This window comes from Bombina bombina, chromosome 3, assembly GCF_027579735.1.
Source record: "Bombina bombina isolate aBomBom1 chromosome 3, aBomBom1.pri, whole genome shotgun sequence".
NCBI lineage: Eukaryota > Metazoa > Chordata > Amphibia > Anura > Bombinatoridae > Bombina > Bombina bombina.
In genome coordinates this window covers 263,551,562-263,570,896 of record NC_069501.1, presented here as the reverse complement: position 1 = coordinate 263,570,896, position 19,335 = coordinate 263,551,562, and the positions used below count along the sequence as shown (strand labels likewise).

Here is a 19,335-nt window from a genome sequence, read left to right as displayed (position 1 = left end):
GAAATACTTCTAATAAAAGCTATAGCTGTTTCAAAAGTGTATTTAAGTATGCACCGTAGCACCAGCTTTTAAACACAACACTTGTTCAGGAGAGCCTAAGGTGCTTGTACCAATCTGGCAATGACTCAATTCATTATATTGCTGACATATACAAGCCCCACTGATGATCTAGCAGCTGCATTATTTAAAGTATGGGTGCAGGGAAAATATCTAGCTATGCTTCACATGCACGTGCAGAGGAAAAATGTTAACACTAAAAACAGTGATAACTCTTAATAGAAGCATTTTTGCCAATACATGTATATTGCAAATATTTTTCTATTCAAAGATGCAATATATCTATGTGCAGTTTAGTTTATATTTTGGACTGGAATGTTTCCCTTTAAGTTCACTATTTAATCTGCAGTTCATATGTAATTCTCATGTAAAAACATATGTGCCAAATTAAAAGGGTATTAAAACAGTATGTTTATATTGTGAGGGAATTGTAGAGGCTGAGTTTTATAAGCTGCACTCTCTGGCGTTGCCGGATTCCACCATGTAGGTGCTTAGAGAAGTGTATTTGTTTGGAAACTGATGCAAAAATAACAAAAAAATATTTATTTGCTGCATTCATTTATGAACGAAAAAACAAATTATCATATGCCAATAATCAAAATGTTTTGCACAACACAAATTTCGTTCATAACATTCATCCATATGAGAAATACAGTCATGAAAGAAGCCAATCACAAGAGAATCGTGAAGTACAACTTGATTGATTGCTGCCTGTCAGTGTCTAACCTGAGGGTGAACTAAGAGTTTATGTGTGCAATTACTTACCCAATACTGACTTTCCCATTTGCTGGGCTAAAACAAACACATTAAATCCCTGTCTGAGCCAGGCTCTAAATCAGAATTATTTTGAGATTCAATATGTGAGCTTGGTCTGATAATAAACATGTTAAAAACAATTGGGAAGCTCTCAACCAGGAATGAACAATAGCTCAATAGCTTTATATCAAAGAAAGAGACTGCAATAACATCATGGGATGTCAAAGTCGGTTGAAAACATGGAACCCATCTTTTAGGAAAACATGGCCTTTCTAAAGAAAGAAACCAAATTGGTGTTCATAGGGTCCTTAAGATGAACTTTCCTCAAAGGCAATAGTAAGTCATACAACTGGAGTGGCAATTGATACTTACACCTAGGGAAAAGAATCCCCAACGCTTTACAAGGAGGTTTAGCAAAAGAGAGAAATCAATTTTTTGTGTGTGTTTTTAACATAGCTGGTTTAAGGTCTTAGACACTTAAAAACTAAAATCTCTCTTAGCTAAGCAAAAATGTATACCATATCTTGATCAGGATTAGATTCCTGACCATCAGAAATTATCTCACCTCCAAAGGGACAAATTTTATGAGACAGAGGTTGAATTTTTTTCCTTAGCTTCAATGATCTATATGAGAATCAGTTTAACCAAAAATATAACAGCAAGCTCGAGTAATGAAGGATCAATAAATGTGAGCCATAAAGTAAGACCCCCCCCCCCTACATTAAAATAGAGTAGTCAGTTTGACAAAGCATGCATTTGTTGGTTGGAAAAAAAAGGCTTTAGACCTATCCTCAAGGGTCTCACCCAGAATAGACAGTTCTCAGCAGAGAAATGATCAACACATCCGTATCGAGGTGATGGCCGCCAGAAGTGAGGAGAAAGCACTTGAAAGCAGCAATCACAGCAAGAAATATGTTAACACTCTCCATACCAGAGAGCTAAGGTGTCCGCACTGCGCAAACTTACCCCGTACCATCAATTACCACTCTATGAGTGCAGATGGAGGGAGAGTATGGGGGAGTGCGCTAAACAGAGCCGCTATAGCACTAAAGTATAGTAAGCATAAGCTCACAATTATAACCATTCTTAAAGGAGCCACAGCACTCCCGTGTCACCTGTAAGCTGACCTCTGACTAGGATATACACATATTTGTGTACCTACTGATAGCCTTTGGGCTGTGTGTGACTAGAGGTACTTAGCCAAAAAGACACTCACTCCACTTTTCATACCCAGCTGATATGCCTTTATACCGCAGGGGAGTCCATCCAGTACTGTACTAAACAGGCAGAGGATATACTGAGGGAATACATCAACATGGCCAAACAGGAGAAGGCTGAAGGGCTAATCACAGCAACACCTGTGGCAGGGCTTGTGGACAAGAACTCCCACAGGAGATTTACATTGCACAGCCAAGTACTCTATGGGGGGGGGGTGTTGGTGAGTGCTATCTGTGAGGTGTAAGCTTAAATCCCTAAATGGTCTATTATAATCTCCAATAATAGGACTAACACAGTGAAAAGAAAAAGGGGGGGGGGTGGGATAAGCGCTCCGGAAAGAGCAAACCCTAAAGTGAAATAGTGATTCTAATATAATAAATACCAAAATTAGTCAAAAATGGTGAATATATATGTGTGAACAAAAATGCCACGCTTTTGGCATTTTTTGTTCTCACATATAATATTCATCATTTTTGACTAATTTTGTTATTTATTAATATTAGATATCACTATTTCACTTTAGTTTGCTCTTTCCGGAGCGCTTAATCCACCCCCCCCCTTTTTTTTTTCACAAGCCAAGTACTCTCCTATGCGGCTCTCTTCTGAGTTTCACACCTTGCTCCTTTCAAGGGAAAAGAGAGGGATAAAAACTTGTGAAGGTTTTGGATATCTTTGCCTCCTCCTAGTGGCCAGGAATTCAATTTCCAGGAGTAATGGCTAAGTGGACTCTCACCACATTATATAAAGAAAAATTTATTTCTTATAATTTATTTATGTCTCATATAGTATATTACATTTAATATTAAAGGAATTCTTTAATTTCTGTAAAATAAATTCTTCATTTTTCATGAAATTTTGTATATGTTCTGTAACTATTGTTTGCATTAAATGAACAATCATTTTTAATTTTCAAATTGCTTAATGTAAATTTTGTGTTAAAATTGCTGCATATTTAGCTGTCCATTGAAAATAACAAATATTTTTTACGAACGACTATGTTCACAAACATTCATCCGAAACGAATGAGCAAGTGAATACAATTCAGAAGAAAACTAATAATGCAAAAATGAACAAAAACAAATATCCGATTAAACACATTTTTTGACAGTGCACATGTCTAGTTGCTCTCTGGTCCACTGCTCTGGCTTCATCATGGCAAAGGGTCTGTTGTTCATCAATGTGTGTACTTGTCTAAATATACAGTATTTGTTGTTATCACAGACACATAAAATGCAATTTGTATACTTCAGTTAACTTAAAGTGAAAATAAATCCTAGCGTTTTACAAACGCTAGTATTGACTATTGAAACAAATAAAGAGGACTTATAAGATACTTCATGTAGAAAAGCTTCTTTATTTGTTTTAACCGATCGCCGTATTTAGCTGCTACATTTATAAGTTAATATGTGTATAATCATACACATATATTTTTACATTTCATGGCATCAGAAACGAGGCTTCCATAGGAGGCTATGGAAGCACGCTCTCATAAGCGCAATGCTTTCCAGCGAGGTCACGTTCATATTGCTGACAACTTAATACCAAACGCACATTCATGAAGCGATATGACAGTGATCCTTTAAAAGAGAAATGTTTAAAGGTTTTGTATCCTGCATATCTATTATGTTGCTTTCTAATATCAGGGACACATTTATAGTTCAGTTATTATTTATAGTTCCTCTACGTTTATTTTGATTTCCTCTTTATGTTTTATTGCAAATTTCTGCAACTGCTATCATACAATTCTGATGGAAAAAATGTAGAAAAAAATCTTTTCTATAAAGTCATTATAACAGCAAAAGAGTTTGCTTTATTGTAAAAGAAATAACCATCTGTGGAAGACCTTGAGATATTAAATTAATAAAATGAGAAGTTATGATGGCAATAGTAACCTTACAAATCTTACCAAGTATAGATATTAAATTCTGTTATACTGTATTCCATATGCTAAAAAAATATACCAGTAATAGCAAAAAAAATAATTCAAGGAGAAATGTAAAAAGACCACACCAACATGATGAATACAATTTAACTTGTTTGATACTTGTCAGCAGTAGTAAGTCTCCTTAAAAGGGACATTGTATACTAGATTTTTCTTTGCATAAATGTTTTGTAGATGGTCCATTTAGATAACTCATCTGGAAGTGTTTTTTCAAAGTAAGTTTTTTTACTAGATTTTTATATCAGCATCTGTGCATATTCTTCTTTATAGTAGTGTCTATTACATCTAGTTATGTGAAAATTTGTGTATACTGTCTCTTTAATGGGATAGATATTACAATTAAAATGTGCATGGGTGCATTTCTATTTGAAATAAAAACAGTATTGCAATATACTTCTATTTTCAAAAATGTCTCTAATATTCTTCTATTTTTCTGCAGCAAACACACATGTGCAGTGAGAGCCTATGCACCAGTATTCAAACCCCACACCTTCTCATAGAGTCAGCAGCGGTTTGTTGGACACAATATATGTCTTTACAGAAGAAAGCAGGCATTGTGTTTGAATACTGGTGCATGGACCCTCACAGGATATGTGCATATGCCAATGAAATACAGTAATACATTTTACAAGAAGCATTTTTGTTAATGAAAATATATTGCAAACATGTTTTCATTTTAAATTTAAATGCACCCATGCACATTTAGATTTTTATCTTTCTATACCTTTAATTGTGACTCCCTAAATTTTCAGGGCATCTTCAGTGTAGATTTTGTCAATACCTTTTAGAATAGCTGAGGAATAATATTATATTAATAAAATGTGGAAGAGCTACTGCATGTTTGCTGGCAAAATATCTCCAACAACAATTACTTTTCTTTCCTCTAGAACCAGTCTACGAATCATCAAGTTGTATTAGTTATAGGATCACTTTAAAAGTACACCTCCTGATATGTTACTTTTTAAATATTCCGTTCTTAAACCCAGTAGAAGTTACTTACTTGTTTGAGTTTCTGATATATAACCCCAAATTTGAATGTGTTGTTAATTTCATGTTCATCATAGGCAACAATCATTTGAGAAGCCTGAAATATAAAATAAGGTTTGACAATTATAAGCACAGTTACAGTTTGCTGCAGATGTAAATTGCAAAGTCGTATTATTGTCCAGACACCTCATACCTTAGGGTAGAGAACAGGATTGAATTTTAGTCCCGTGGCATCATCGCATAACGCCTTAAAGGATAAAAAAAAAAAAAAAAATCACGAAAAGAACACATAGTAGTTGCCCCATTTAATTTGGTCTTACTGAACAATGAAAAACATAAAAAACCATCAAATCTCTCTCTCTCTCTCTCTATATATATATGTACACGTACGTACACATACACACACATACACACGTGCATGCATATACACATAAACAGGCTCATCGATAGCATACACAGACTACACATAAACACACGCGCACGAACAGACTCAAACATATCCCCATTTTCACAGAAGTAGACTCTGTAGCTGTGATCTAGGGGCTCATAATTGGAATCCACACAGTTTCTCTCCAGGTCCATTAGAGATTGTGATGGAATCATCCTTATCCGGACAACATGAAGGGAGAAACAAGTTCATCGGCTACAGAGTAACATACAAAAAGCAAGGCAATACAATCCCTTAAGTATCACAAAATCTGGAGGTGTTCAGATTCTGATGAAGGGGATATTTCAGTCACCGAAGCGTCAAAGTTTGACACTGCGAAGTCTAAAATTCCTGGGGGTGCATTTGCTTTGTATGTGTGTGTGTATATGTATGTATATATATATATATATATATAATATATACACACATACACACAGTATATATATATACACACACACATACACACAAAGAGTCATACATACATAAACACATACTATATATAAATAATGTTGGCAACAACACACAATAATTGCCCATACAACTATTTTAAAGTTACTGATATACTGAGTAGCACATTGATTGTGACCCTGTTATATTATGCCACCTGAACAACAACTAGTCAGACTTTATAGCATGTTTGGAATTAAGCTGCTAAATAACTGTTTAGAACAATCACATATACAGAGATACTTGACATCCTACTGTTGATGACTCCTGCTGCACTGCTCTAGGAGACAGCCTGCTATTAATGGCTCTCCTGTCTCACTAACTTCATTTCAGACTGCTCTGCAGCTCCTCACTCATTGGCCCCATTATCACTCTAAAAGCCCGAGCGAGCTGCACACAACAGCGAACCTGGGTAAAGTTACCTTTAAACATTTTAATGAAATAAATATTGTAATCTGGCACTAGGCTAGGCCTGCTACAGTGCCTCTGGATGCGCTGAACCCCCTGCATCTGCCTTAGCGCGGCCCTGCCTGTCATGGGCATATTTGGGGCATGGGCTTAGAGCTGCAGACATGCTTACCTTGGCAATTTGAGGGACGCTGGGAAGCTTACTAAATCCGGCCAATGGTATTCGTTCATGTAGAGTTTTTGCTTTAGACCTTAAATATAGACAACAGATTAAAAAAATAACATAATGAACCATGTACATGAAACAAAGGTAATACAGGAATGTGTTTCAAAAAGTATTATATTACATACCAAGGGTTTAAAAGGTCATTAAACTATTGAGCAAAAAGAACAGAATGTTTAATACTCATCTACTTATACTGCTTTTATTTCCCCCCCTGTGCCTATAGCTCTCGTCAGCGCCATTATTATTTTAACCTTTACAGCAGAGATGGGGAACCTTGGCCCACCAGATGTTTCAGAACTACATTTTTCCTCAACTGGACTTCAGAGTGCCTAAGTATCATGGTAATGTAATTCTGAAACATCAGGAGGGCCAAGGTTCCCCATCCCTGTTTTATAGGTTTCGGTTGATTAGGTTCTGCATCTTCATACTGGACAAAGCTTCTTGGGGCTCATGTATTCTTGCACCCTGTGACAGAAGTGGTGACAGATCAGTGACGTAGCCAGTTTTTTTTTTATCTATCATGTTCTTTACATTAGCATAATTTAGGGCATGAGGTTTTTATTCTGCAGATTTTATGCACAGTCTAAAAGTTACACCATGTATATAAAAAAGTTCTCATGAAGAATATAGAGACATTCAGCTACTGCACAAATGTAAAGCCCCTGCTCTGTATTATGCATGCTATATTATGCATAATTCTGTAAATGCACATTGCTTCTGTCACAGAGTGCAAGAATATCTAACAAACCCCAGAAACAAAGTGTAAATATCAACTTAAAAATAACCATGTTTCAGCAATACTGGCATTTGTGTTTATTAAAAATATAATGATGATTGGCCTGCATTGCTAAGGGTGCATCACATGACCAACCAGACTGGGCCCCTCTGAGTGAAGATGTTCTTACACTATTACCTATATGCCTACATGACAAAAACATAAGATAATGGGACTGTACTGCCGAGTTTCATCACATGACCAATCAGTCTCTGCCCTTCTAAGGGAAGGTGACTTACATTGTTCCATGTTTAGGCAACAACAAATCAGACTGGATTTATTGACAGCATATGCTAGAGTGTCAATCTAAAGGCTAATAATTACACTTTAATATATTCCAAATCAACAAATTTAGAGTAAAGATAAACATTCAATTAAAGGGACACCATTTATTTTCTTTCATGATTCAGATAGAGCATGCAATATATACAACATTCTAAGTAACTTCTATCATCAGGTTTTCTTTGTGCTCTTGGTATCTTTTGTTGAAAAGCAGGGAGTTAAGCTCAGAGGCGTGCATGTGTCTGATCACTAAATGGCAGCAGTTTTGCAAGAATGTTATACATTATATATTTGCACTAGATGGCAACACTATTTCCTTCCATGTAGTGCTCCAGACACCAACCGGTTTCATATCCCTTTAAGATTAGGTATTTGTTCAGGAATAAAAACAAAGTGAAAGGCCGGCTATGTTGTAATGACACAGAATCAGTGTATATAGTGCACCTACCTGAGTATAATCCTTAAATACTCAATGCCTTCAGATTCTTCACATTTAATCGAAAGGATCAAGTTCCCAAGGCTACTTGCAGTACAGTAAAAATTCAAATGGTCCTAGGAAAAAAGTCAGATATTGGTCAGCTGAATGATCATACAGATATAGCATGTGCACAAGCAGAGGAGAACATGTCAGATATTTGTCAGCTGGATGATCATACAGATATAGCAAGTGCACAAGCAGAGGAGAACATGTCAGATATTTGTCAGCTGGATGATCATACAGATATACCAAGTGCACAAGCGGAGGAGAACATGTCAGATATTTGTCAGCTGGATGATCATACAGATATAGCAAGTTCACAAGCGGAGGAGAACATGTCAGATATTTGTCAGCTGGATGATCATACAGATATAGCAAGTGCACAAGCGGAGGAGAACATGTCAGATATTTGTCAGCTGGATGATCATACAGATATAACAAGTGCACAAGCGGAGGAGAACATGTCAGATATTTGTCAGCTGGATGATCATACAGATATAACAAGTGCACAAGCGGAGGAGAACATGTCAGATATTTGTCAGCTGTATGATCATACAGATATAGCAAGTGCACAAGCGGAGGAGAACATGTCAGATATTTGTCAGCTGGATGATCATACAGATATAGCAAGTGCACAAGCAGAGGAGAACATGTCAGATATTTGTCAGCTGGATGATCATACAGATATAGCAAGTGCACAAGCGGAGGAGAACATGTCAGATATTTGTCAGCTGGATGATCATACAGATATAGCAAGTGCACAAGCAGAGGAGAACATGTCAGATTGATCATACAGATATAGCATGTGCACAAGCAGAGGAGAACATGTCAGATATTTGTCAGCTGGATGATCATACAGATATAGCATGTGCACAAGCAGAGGAGAACATGTCAGATATTTGTCAGCTGGATGATCATACAGATATAGCAAGTGCACAAGCGGAGGAGAACATGTCAGATATTTGTCAGCTGGATGATCATACAGATATAGCAAGTGCACAAGCGGAGGAGAACATGTCAGATTGATCATACAGATATAACAAGTGCACAAGCGGAGGAGAACATGTCAGATTGATCATACAGATATAGCAAATGCACAAGCGGAGGAGAACATGTAAGATATTTGTCAGCTGGATGATCATACAGATATAGCAAGTGCACAAGCGGAGGAGAACATGTCAGATATTTGTCAGCTGGATGATCATACAGATATAGCAAGTGCACAAGCGGAGGAGAACATGTCAGATATTTGTCAGCTGGATGATCACACAGATATAGCAAGTGCACAAGCGGAGGAGAACATGTCAGATTGATCATACAGATATAACAAGTGCACAAGCGGAGGAGAACATGTCAGATATTGGTCAGTTGGATGATCATACAGATATAGCAAGTGCACAAGCAGAGGAGAACATGTCAGATTGATCATACAGTAATAACAAGTGCACAAGCGGAGGAGAACATGTCAGATATTTGTCAGCTGGATGATCATACAGATATAGAATGTGCACAAGCGGAGGAGAACATGTCAGATATTTGTCAACTGGATGATCATACAGATATAGCAAGTGCACAAGCGGAGGAGAACATGTCAGATATTTGTCAGCTGAATGATCATACAGATATAGCATGTGCACAAGCGGAGGAGAACATGTCAGATTGATCATACAGATATAACAAGTGCACAGCGGAGGAGAACATGTCAGATATTTGTCAGCTGAATGATCATACAGATATAACAAGTGCACAAGCGGAGGAGAACATGTCAGATATTTGTCAGCTGGATGATCATACAGATATAGCAAGTGCATAAGCGGAGGAGAACATGTCAGATATTTGTCAGCTGGATGATCATACAGATATAGCAAGTGCACAAGCAGAGGAGAACATGTCCAGATTGATCATACAGTAATAACAAGTGCACAAGCGGAGGAGAACATGGTCAGAATTTGTCAGCTGGATGATCATACCGATATATAGCATGTGCACAAGCGGAGGAGAAGCATGTCAGATATTTTGTCAACTGAAGATCATACAGATATAGATGTGCACAAGCGGAGGAGAACATGTCAGATATTTGTCAGGCTGAATGATCATACAGAGTATAGCATGTGCACAAGCGGAGGAGAACATGTCAGATTGATCATACAGATATAACAAGTGCACAAGCGGGGAGAACATGTCAGATATTTGTCAGCTGAATGATCATACAGATATAGCATGTGCACAAGCGGAGGAGAACATGTCAGATATTTGTCAGCTGGATGATCATACAGATATAGCAAGTGCATAAGCGGAGGAGAACATGTCAGATATTTGTCAGCTGGATGATCATACAGATATAGCATGTGCACAAGCGGAGGAGAACATGTCGGATATTTGTCAGCTGGATGATCATACAGATATAGCATGTGCACAAGTGGAGGAGAACATGTCAGATATTTGTCAGCTGGATGATCATACAGATATAGCATATGCACAAGCAGAGGAGAACATGTCGGATATTTGTCAGCTGGATGATCATACAGATATAGCATGTGCACAAGTGGAGGAGAACATGTCAGATATTTGTCAGCTGGATGATCATACAGATATAGCATGTGCACAAGCGGAGGAGAACATGTCAGATATTTGTCAGCTGGATGCTCATACAGATATAGCATGTGCTCAAGCAGAGGAGAACATGGCAGGTATCCTTCTGCTGTTTTAAACTGCCCTTCTTGAGATTTGAACTTCTAGGTACTGTAAACTGACAATGTTAGGATAGATTTATTAATGTGTGTATACATTCTGTGCACTGAATTCATACACACTCCATACTGGAAAAGCAACACTGTTGGTATCTAACTCCTCTTCCGAATTTAAAAAAGTCTAAAAGATGTTAATTCTTATTAACCATAAAATACTAAACATAGAAACCCAGTTTTAGTTTCAATATACAGTATTTATTTTACATGGGGATGGGCTCATCAGCAATCAGTAGTTCCTTTTTCACTTTTTCAAGTCTCTTCTTCAAGTGATGGTAAATTTTAGCTAACCAAGGGCTAGATTACAAGTGGGAGTTGGCTTATTTAACACTCCTGCTCAAGTGTTAACTGCGCTACATGTAAGCTTTTTTTGCCACCTTTGAGTTGCATTCGTATTATGAATTTAAAGTAAACTGTTTTAGTTTGTGCGCTAACCCAATGCGCATAAAAAAGCCGAACTAGTATATACACATATAAATACCTACATATGTACACACACACACATATATATATAATATATATAGATATTTACTATATATATATATATATATATACACCATATAAATACCTACATATGTACACACACACACACACATATATATATATATATATATATATATATATATATATATATAGTATATATAATATATAGAAACAGTAAAGTAGAAATAACTGCAACTTCCAAAATGTTTCAAAGTAAAATTGTTTAAGCCTAGTAAATATTGAAAACAAAGTTCTGATTCCGGAGGGTTCAGTATTCATTAACCAATATGAAACAAGAGTACTGATCCAATAGAGGTTCCCCTACACACGCCCTGTGCATTTAATAGAAGACAGCAAGTAACAGCCCAGTAATGCAGTGTTTCACAGCTCTAGAGCATAGCAGGTTTATGTATATTTAAACTACACACAGGTATAAAGGTAAAACAATCAGGGGAAACCGTGTTCCCAGGAGGCAACTACCGCCTCAACTCACCACCCCACGGGGGCACCGATTGACCTCTTGTCTGGTGTGTATATTCAGCGTCCCTTAGGCATCAAAACTCTAGAGCTGGCTTATCCAAAAAGCTGTGGCGTCTTCGGCAGAGCGTCCCACTATGCGGGAGGGGGTGTGTTCCGATCCTCTGACATCATGTGGTTTCCGTAAACCAATTGGAGAAGAGATCTGTATTACTTGAAAAAAGGCCTCGTGAACTTTTGGAGCTTAGAGTCCTTAGACCGTACTGCAGCCCAGTAAAGTGCTCAGCAAAAGGAAGAATTTTGCAGACAACGGGTCAATATAGATAAAACTTCATCTTTATTGTAGAAAACATTAAAACACTCCAGGGGTCATCACAAGTACACAACACGAGTGTCCGCTAACATGTTTCGGCCTCAGGCCGTAATCATAGCTAAAGGACTGTGCACCTGTGTTTTCTTAAAAAAGGCAACAGGAACTCTTTGATTGGTTTAAAATTGAAGGCGTGTTGTGGTAAAGGTTAACCCTTTGGGAACCAACTTTAATTTACATACATATATGAATGTGTATATTGCCCTTCTAAGAATTAAATCAATCAATATCTAGGTAACCGACGTTATGGCATAAATTACTATACTACTTGCTCATATACAATGTAGAGATTTAAGATGAACTTAGTAAATAAAACATTAGATATTACAATAATAATGTTGATGTTAACCCTTTAAAGTTCATAGTAGAATAATTAATTCCTATAGTTCCTATACGATATTTATCGACAGGTTAATCTCACTAGTATACACTTTAAAAAAATTCAAGAAGTATGTTTATTAGTCGTCTATTGTATAACCTAAAGAATTGGGAAGAATAATAATAATAATAATCTAAACTGTACTCAACTAGATTATTATCCTAGACTGTACTTGACTAATGTGACTAAGAAATGTGAACAAAGATTTATATCTAAACATTCCATATAAAAATCCGAAAAAATTAATTAAGTGTTTAAATTTTATCAGACAAAGAGGATAGAGATCAGAAAGCTGTTGGTATTCGGATTTATTATAGGTTAGACCTTTTTATGGTGAACCTAATGTGGTGTAATACAGGGAACCAGGGGCTCTTAAAGATGTTTAAAGATGCTGTAATATGAACTGAAACATGGGCATTTACTGAACACATATTAGGAGGAGCAAAGGCAGACCACTGCAGAAGAGGGAAGGGATATTACTCCCCAAAAATTGATCAAATCATATTCCCGAATTAGACCCTTCGGTACACACGCGTTTGTAATTTTAAAAATCCAGAACATTTCCTCTTCTGCAGTAGTCTGTCTCTATTGCCCCCTCTAGGCGGACCAAAACACTCTCTCAATGGCCTGCCACCTAAGTGTTTCCACACTTTTTTGGTGGTATTTCGCAAAGTGCTGCACCAAGGGAGTAGACCGAACACCTGCTGGATTGTGGACAAGTGATTTCGGATACGTACTTTTACCTCGGTGGTCGTGAGCCCAACGTATGGATAGGTGGCAAACAGTGCAACTCAGTGGCATAAACTACATACGTGGAGGTACATTTTGAGGCAAGACTGTATGGAATAAAACCTCTCCAGTAACTTCAGATCTGACACTATCAGACTGTATTACATATTCACACACCCTACATTTATTTAGGCACTTGAAGGTGCCTTATGGGTCAGCCAGGAACTTTGTCCCCTGTCAGTTTTAGGGAGAACAGAGGGAGACAGTAAGTTACCAAGTGTAGTTGTTTTTCTATAGGAGAACAGCGCAGACCTTGAGCAAGACAATGCTCCAGTTTGTCATCAGCCGCCAAAAATGAAAAATGTTTTTTAATAATTTTACATATATCGGCATATTCCTGACTGTATTCAGTGACAAAGGTCACTCCCTTATGTTCAGCTTTAGACTTAATACCATCCCTGTTTATAGAACCGCAGACCTTTCTAGAGGATCCACTTGGCTTCTAGCCTTTCTAATTACATTTGTATTATATCCTCTGTTCTTCAAACTTTTGGTTAAATCGTCACACTGTTCAGCACATTTTTCTGGCAATGAACAGTTTTACGTTTTAACCCGAATGAACTGGCCTTTAGCCACAGCAAAAGGTACATGTCTAGGGTGGCCAGCTACTTGCGTGCAAGAGGGTGTTTACCCGTTATGGGCTTCCTATACTATTTCTGTCTCAACCTTTCCATCCGTTGTACCTATAATAGTGATGTCCAAGTAATTTATCACATTAGCCTGTAGATCACAGGTGAACTCAATTCCAATGTTATTGGAATTCAAGTATGTGACAAAAGGACATGAACTGTGACTCACTTCCACTCCACACGAGGAGTAGGTCTCATCTATATAGCGGCCGTAAAAATAAATATATTCTCTGAAGGGGTTGTCCATCCCCATAGACCGTGGGACAGCTCCCACCAACCCAAGAACAGGTTGGCGTAAGAAGGGGCAAACTTCGCTCCCATCGCTGTCCCACGTCTCTGGAGAAAGAAACCACCCTCAAAAGAGAAATAGTTATGAGTGAGCAAGAACTTAAGAACTCTAAGAATAAATTTTCTGAATTCAAAAGAAAAATCTGAAAAAAAACTCCAAAAAGTAATTGACCGCTATTAGACCCTCCTCGTGTGGAATGGAGGAATATAGTGCCACTACATCAATAGTGGCCCACCTAAAGCTGGATTGCCAGTCCAGTTGTTCCACTATACATATAATGTCTTTGGTGTCTCGGATATAGCTATGCAGCCTTTGCACTAAAGGCTGCAACAAACTGTCTACCCACTGTGAGACGTGTTCCATTAGTGACCCTATACCACTAACAATAGGGCGCCCCCCGAACATCCTTAAGGGATTTGTGGACTTTGGGCAAGTGGTGGAAAATGGGCACTACCGGGTGATCAACCACCAAATACTCAAACGTTTTACGATCATAGTGCCCACTCTCCAACCCATCATCCAAAATGTCCAAAAGTTCCCTTTTAAATCCAATTGTAGGGTCCCTAGGAAGAGGAATATAGTCTTCAGTATTGTTCAACTGGCGTAAGGCTTCATTGACATAATCCACCCTGTCCAGCACAACGACAGAGCCCCCCTTATCTGCTGAGCGTATGACTATGTCATGATTGTCTTGTAGCTCTTAAGGGCGGCCCTCTCGCGACTGGACAGATTGGGTGTTTGGTACTTAGTGCTATTCTTGAGTCTAACTAGATCCACGCTCCACACGTTTGAAAAAGGTTTCCAGGGTATTACCCCTTGACTGGATAGGGTAAAACAAGGATTTATTCTGGAAGCTACCAGATGCATTTTACACTCTCTTTATTAGTGTCAGTCAGAGCCTCCCTAGACAAAATTTTCCATATTGATTACATCACAAGTCTCATTAAATGTCAATTTACTAGAATACTGATCTTGAGCGGGTACATTCAATCAGAAGCCATTCTATTACCTACAGGTTCATATGATTCATTGAAAAAAATGTTTCTGCAGTGTCATATTACGTATTAGTTTGTTTACATCCAGAATGGTGTTAAAAACATTAAGTGATTTGTGGGTGCAAAATTAAGACCTCGGCTCAAAAGGGAAATTTGGGAGTCTGTCAGTGTGAATTTAGACAGATTTATAACATTATTTTATTTGTACTTCTGCTTTCCTCTCCGACCTCTCAACTGATAATGCCCCTGGTTCACCTGACCTATCCCGGTGCGTTGGGGAGGAAGAGAAAAAACCTGTTCCAGTTTCCTCTGATCATCTACAGATGCATGTGCTTGAATTGCCACCATACTACTATTATCTTCAACATAATTGGAGGCAGAGTTATTGGATTCTGCATAGTGTATTCCATTAGTGGCCACCTGCATATGGTGATGTTCCGAGGAAATTGGAGCATTAGTGTTATGTGTTATAGTTGACTGACCATTTATTGAGAATACTTCTGGGGAGTTCATCTCCACTAGACGCACCAGTTTTCTTCCCCTGATTCAAAATCAGTGTCAGAATAAGTTACCCTCTTAGTCTCTGAGTTATGTGTGGGTACCTGACCTTTACCTTTGTTGTTACTGTTATTCCTTCTATTTCTCGACCTTCCCCTACCCTGTCTTTTAAATGTTGCCTTATCTGAACGTTTCCAAATATATACCAAGTTATTATTGTAATCATTTTGGTCCCTTACAAATTTTGTATGTTTAATCTCAAGGACTGAATCTTTCACTTTAGCTACCCACAGATTTAAGAATAGTATCAAATTTAGCAAAGCTGGCTTCTAACTGACGTAAATTCATCTCAACCTGTAATTCTCCTATCTCATCTCTGATATTTTTGAGGAGATTAGATTTATATGATATTAATAACATCATTAAACGATTGAACAGTCAGATAGAATATCATTCCAGGCATTAATAAATACAATATCCAGTGACATCAAAAGTGGGGAATTTACTCAGTCTCAACCCACGTGGAATAATTTTTAATTTAAGGTAGGTCTCAAGTGTCCAAATGTCCCATTGGAGTTTGTGTTCCCTTATCAAAAGCTTTTCCAATTCCTCAAATAAAGCTGATAAAGAATAATTGGATTTGTCAGTCGAAAAAATTCTTTCAATTTCATTAGAAGTAGAGTCTCTTTCAGAAGAGGGCAATAAAGAGTAAAAATGTGTGACCTCCATGGAGAAAAACAAACAAAGGACTGCTCAGATTGCGGATGAAAGCAGTAAAGTGCAACTGGGTAAAACACTTGAAAATAGAAACAGTAAAGTAGAAATAACTGCAACATCCAAAATGTTTCAAAGTAAATTGTTTAAGCCTTTAAATATTGAAACAAAGTTCTGAAATACGTTTAATGATGTTATTAATATCATATAAATCTAATCTCCTCAAAAATATCAGAGATGAGATAGGAGAATTACAGGTTGAGATGAATTTACGTCAGTTAGAAGCCAGCTTTGCTAAATTTGATACTATTCTTAAATCTGTGGTAGCTAAAGTGAAACATTCAGTCCTTGAGATTAAACATACAAAATTTGTAAGGGACCAAAATGATTACAATAATAACTTGGTATATATTTGGAAACGTTCAGATAAGGCAACATTTTAAAAGACAGGGTAGGGGAAGGTCGAGAAATAGAAGGAATAACAGTAACAACAAAGGGTAAAGGTCAGGTACCCACACATAACTCAGAGACTAAGAGGGTAACTTATTCTGACACTGATTTTGAATCAGGGAAGAAACTGGTGCGTCTAGTGGAGATGAACTCCCCAGAAGTATTCCTCAAAAATGGTCAGTCAACTATAACACATAACACTAATGCTCCCAATTTCCTCGGAACATCACCATATGCAGGTGGCCACTAATGGAATACACTATGCAGAATCCAATAACTCTGCCTCCAATTATGTTGAAGATAATAGTAGTATGGTGGCAATTCAAGCACATGCATCTGTAGATGATCAGAGGAAACTGGAACAGGTTTTTTTCTCTTCCTCCCCAACGCACCGGGATAGGTCAGGTGAACCAGGGGCATTATCAGTTGAGAGGTCGGAGAGGAAAGCAGAAGTACAAATAAATAATGTTATAAATCCTGTCTAAATTCACACTGACAGACTCCCAAATTTCCCTTTTGAGCCGAGGTCTTAATTTTGCACCCACAAATCACTTTAATGTTTTTAACACCATTCTGGATGTAAACAAACTAATACGTAATATGACACTGCAGAAACATTTTTTCAATGAATCATATGAACCTGTAGGTAATAGAATGGCTTCTGATTTGAATGTACCACTCAAGATCAGTATTCTAGTAAATTGACATGTAATGAGACTTGTGATGTAATCAATATGGAAAATTTGTCTAGGGAGGCTCTGACTGACACTAATAAAGAGAGTGTAAATGCATCTGGTAGCTTCCAGAATAAATCCTTGTTTTACCCTATCCAGTCAAGGGGTAATACCCTGGAAACCTTTTTCAAACGTGTGGAGCGTGATCTAGTTAGACTCAAGAATAGCACTAAGTACCAAACACCCAATCTGTCCAGTCGCGAGAGGGCCGCCTTAAAGAGCTACAAGACAATCATGACATAGTCATACGCTCAGCAGATAAGGGGGGCTCTGTCGTTGTGCTGGACAGGGTGGATTATGTCAATGAAGCCTTACGCCAGTTGAACAATACTGAAGACTATATTCCTCTTTCCTAGGGACCCTACAATTGGATTAAAAGGGAACTTTTGGACATTTTGGATGATGGGTTGGAGAGGTGGGCACTATGATCGTAAAACGTTTGAGTATTTGGTGGTTGATCACCCGGTAGTGCCCATTTTCCACCACTTGCCCAAAGTCCACAAATCCCTTAAGGATGTTCGGGGGCGCCCTATTGTTAGTGGTATAGGGTCAACTAATGGAACACGTCTCACAGTGGGTAGACAGTTTGTTGCAGCCTTTAGTGCAAAGGCTGCATAGCTATATCCGAGACACCAAAGACATTATATGTATAGTGGAACAACTGGACTGGCAATCCAGCTTTAGGTGGGCCACTATTGATGTAGTGGCACTATATTCCTCCATTCCACACGAGGAGGGTCTAATAGCGGTCAATTACTTTTTGGAGTTTTTTTCAGATTTTTCTTTTGAATTCAGAAAATTTATTCTTAGAGTTCTTAAGTTCTTGCTCACTCATAACTATTTCTCTTTTGAGGGTGGTTTCTTTCTCCAGAGACGTGGGACAGCGATGGGGGCGAAGTTTGCCCCTTCTTACGCCAACCTGTTCATGGGTTGGTGGGAGCTGTCCCACGTCTATGGGGATGGAAACCCCTTCAGAGAATATATTTATTTTTACGGCCGCTATATAGATGACCTACTCCTCGTGTGGAGTGGAAGTGAGTCACAGTTCATGTCCTTTGTCACATACTTGAATTCCAATAACATTGGAATTGAGTTCACCTGTGATCTACAGGATAATGTGATAAATTACTTGGACATCACTATTATAGGTACAACGGATGGAAAGGTTGAGACAGAAATATATAGGAAGCCCCATAACGGGTAACACCCTCTTGCACGCAAGTAGCTGCCACCCTAGACATGTACCTTTTGCTGTGGCTAAAGGCCAGTTCATTCGGGTTAAACGTAACTGTTCATTGCCAGAAAAATGTGCTGAACAGGTGTGACGATTTAACCAAAAGTATGAAGAACAGAGGATATAATACAAATGTAATTAGAAAGGCTAGAAGCCAAGTGGATCCTCTAGAAAGGTCTGCGGTTCTAAACAGGGATGGTATTAAGTCTAAAGCTGAACATAAGGGAGTGACCTTTGTCACTGAATACAGTCAGGAATATGCCGATATATGTAAAATTATTAAAAAACATTTTTTCATTTTTGGCGGCTGATGACAAACTGGAGCATTGTATTGCTCAAGGTCTGCGCTGTGTCCTATAGAAAAACAACTACACTTGGTAACTTACTGTCTCCCTCTGTTCTCCCTAAAAACTGACAGGGGACAAAGTTCCTGGCTGACCCATAAAGGCACCTTCAAGTGCCTAAATAAATGTAGGGTGTGTTGAATATGTAATACAGTCTGATAGTGTCAGATCTGAAGTTACTGGAGAGGTTTATTCCATAC

General features: G+C 38.0%; 1 protein-coding gene across 3 annotated transcripts in view; it reads right to left on the bottom strand.

Moving 5' to 3' along the window:
- Positions 1 to 19,335, bottom strand: part of RAP1GAP2 (RAP1 GTPase activating protein 2) — a 695,842-nt gene that overhangs the window by 178,481 nt on the left and 498,026 nt on the right. For all 3 annotated transcript variants that reach the window (XM_053706286.1, XM_053706284.1, XM_053706285.1), the window contains 4 exons: positions 7,974 to 8,077; positions 6,415 to 6,493; positions 5,154 to 5,207; positions 4,974 to 5,057 (listed from right to left, as the gene is read on the bottom strand). In XM_053706286.1, the coding sequence (XP_053562261.1) occupies positions 4,974 to 5,057; positions 5,154 to 5,207; positions 6,415 to 6,493; positions 7,974 to 8,077 (321 nt within the window). The remainder of the gene's footprint in view (positions 1 to 4,973; positions 5,058 to 5,153; positions 5,208 to 6,414; positions 6,494 to 7,973; positions 8,078 to 19,335) is intronic.